Genomic DNA, 2,580 nt, shown 5'->3' on the forward strand with positions numbered 1-2,580 from the left:
ATTTCCTGGTAAGTTAAAAAATATGGGGTTGTATTTAAATTAATCAAGTTAGAGCCACTTAAAGTTCTTATTTGATTAGTTTAAATTTGTGGACATCCTGTATAAGATGGTAAGTTTATTATCATTGGGATATAAAATCTTATATCTTGTTACACTTCACTAAAAAATACGTTTATATAACTTAAATAATTCGCAAGTATTTGACACGTGAAAATTAGATTTTGAATAAATTCGTATTATTTAAAAAACCTTAAGATTTAGGTGTTATAACCTTATTAAAACAGACACTTATTTTGTTCAGCGAATCCAAAAATGCAATAATATACAGAACATTCCATTTAAAAAAACGTAACTATGATAACCTTAGAGCTTTTGGGACACCCTGTATATTACGAAAATATTTTTTAAATGTACACTCAATAGGTGTCGGACAATTCGTAAAATAATACCTTTTAAAAATCAAACGGTTTAGCCGCAAACTTCCGTGCCGTATAGCGTGAATAACCCTGTATATCCAAACGCAGTCGAATATCCAACGAAGTTGATTGGGTACATCAGAAGCAAACCAACATTGCATTAAACGTCTTAGAAGAAACATCTCGCGAGATTTCAGCTGTAGTAGTTATGCTTAACTTACTTTAACTAGACAAATCATGTTCCTACCTCCTGAATTAGCCAGTATATCTGGAATGACAATAATTTTTTTCTCCATCAAAATTTTATCGGCTGCTGGTGTTGTTGGCCCATTAGCTCCTTCTACCACTAATTTTGCTTTGATTTTTCCAGCATTATCTTTTGTTATTACTTTTTCCTTGGCAGCAGGTACAAGAATATCGCACTCATGTTCAAATAAATCGCCGTCATACTTTTTAGCTCCAGGAAAGCCTACAATACTACCTAAAAAAAAAGAATCCTTTCAGCATTCGAAAACTTACATTCATTAAGATCTGAAAAACTATTGGAATACATCTTCATTACTCTATCGGGGTGCCTTTCAAAAAGTTTATGACAGGACAGCTTTATAAAAATACTCATTTATAATTTAGAAAGTTTACAGTTTCCTCTCATTGAATTTGTGAAGTTTTCAATTTCAAGTTAAATTGCATTTCTAGACATTGGGAAACTGAAACTGAAAAATGATGCAAACATTTAATTTGATTAAACAGGAACGGTCTGGAAGCTGCTGTAAAAAAATAGTTTTCGAAGAAATTTGAATAGCCAAATTACGAGAAAATCATTTAAAGACGATTTATTCGTCAAGCGAGAACGGCTTAATTACACACGTAGTTAGTGATTATAATTAAAATTCTTGTTCTTAAGGGCATAATAGAACATAAATGACCGCAGTGTAGAGCTAGGAGATCGGGGAGCCACAAAACTCAAGAGACCTAGAAAAATAGCTATCAGCATGGTGCGTAAGCAACCATTTCCTAAACCTCGCCGGTAACAAAAAAAAATTTTTACCAAAGACCTTAATTTGAAAGTGAAATATTACTAGGAAACATTGATCTACTCAACGGATTCTGAAAAAAACAAAATGATTGGAAGATTTAAAATTAACGGAACCCGTTTTAAGGGGCCATCAGTTATTTTATATTGGTTTTAAATACTCAGTTGTTACGTTTTGTTGAAATGGTTACTTTAGTGTTTTTAAACCGTTTCTGTGGAAACATTTTAATTCAGCCCTTAGGTGAGACAAACGAAACGCATTTAATCAAGGTTTTCATTGTTTAAGCATTATATTTCTTCTTCTTCTTCTTCTACGTGTTCCAGATCTAGTTGATTCCTGACATTATAATATTTCCTTACATGTGGACTACCAACTGTCTCTACATTTGTCTTTGGTGGTTTCTTTGATAAAGTGCCCATAAACAAGCAAGACTCATACAATAAGTGCACGTATTGCAAGATAGGTATTTATATAATTGTGTTGAAATTCAATTTAGAAACTAACTTACTAACTGCATTGTATCATTAAATGTTACTGAAATTTTAAGGACAGATGAATTTAAAGGTCTATGAATAAAAAGATCTGTACTTATTCCAGTTATATTTATATTTTTATTAGTTTACACATGAAACAGTAGATATTTACATAATGTAAATAATGAAAGCATTAATTGATAACTTTTTTGATAAATTAGTTATTAACTGAATAAATATGGATCCCGCTTTTACTACACATACATCACTAGCACGCTTTTAACAGTTCTTGTAACAGTCAAGCTAGCTAATAAAACTACTAATTAGCCCTACCGCCAGAACAATATCCTACCTTTTCCTGGGCCTAACTTGTACGTTTCTAGGGCAGCAGGATCAATACCCTTCTCATTAAAAATTGATCCATCGATTTCGATTATACCAATACATTTGGCCCCTGCTCTGTGATAATACCTGTGAGTATGTGAGCCAACGTTTCCGTAACCTTGCAGAATGAATGTTTTGTCTTTGATGCCTGGTTTCATACTCAGAAACTCCATGTAACATTCGTTGTCCATGAAATGTTCGGTTGCATGAAAAACTCCTCTACCCGTAGCTGAACCTCTACCTAACAGATTCAAAAAGAAGAATTCAGCATAT

At 32.6% G+C, this 2,580-nt stretch overlaps 1 protein-coding gene across 1 annotated transcript in view; it reads right to left on the reverse strand.

Moving 5' to 3' along the window:
* LOC109537796 (glutamate dehydrogenase, mitochondrial) overlaps positions 1-2,580 on the reverse strand; it is a gene marked incomplete in the record, with an annotated part of 15,266 nt that overhangs the window by 4,808 nt on the left and 7,878 nt on the right. The window contains 2 exon segments of the mRNA XM_048666424.1: positions 664-897; positions 2,276-2,548. Coding sequence (XP_048522381.1) covers positions 664-897; positions 2,276-2,548 — 507 coding nt within the window.

Source organism: Dendroctonus ponderosae, unplaced genomic scaffold (assembly GCF_020466585.1).
Source record: "Dendroctonus ponderosae isolate FM_Combo_2020 unplaced genomic scaffold, Dpon_F_20191213v2 Dpon_F_20191213_5, whole genome shotgun sequence".
Classification (NCBI taxonomy): domain Eukaryota; kingdom Metazoa; phylum Arthropoda; class Insecta; order Coleoptera; family Curculionidae; genus Dendroctonus; species Dendroctonus ponderosae.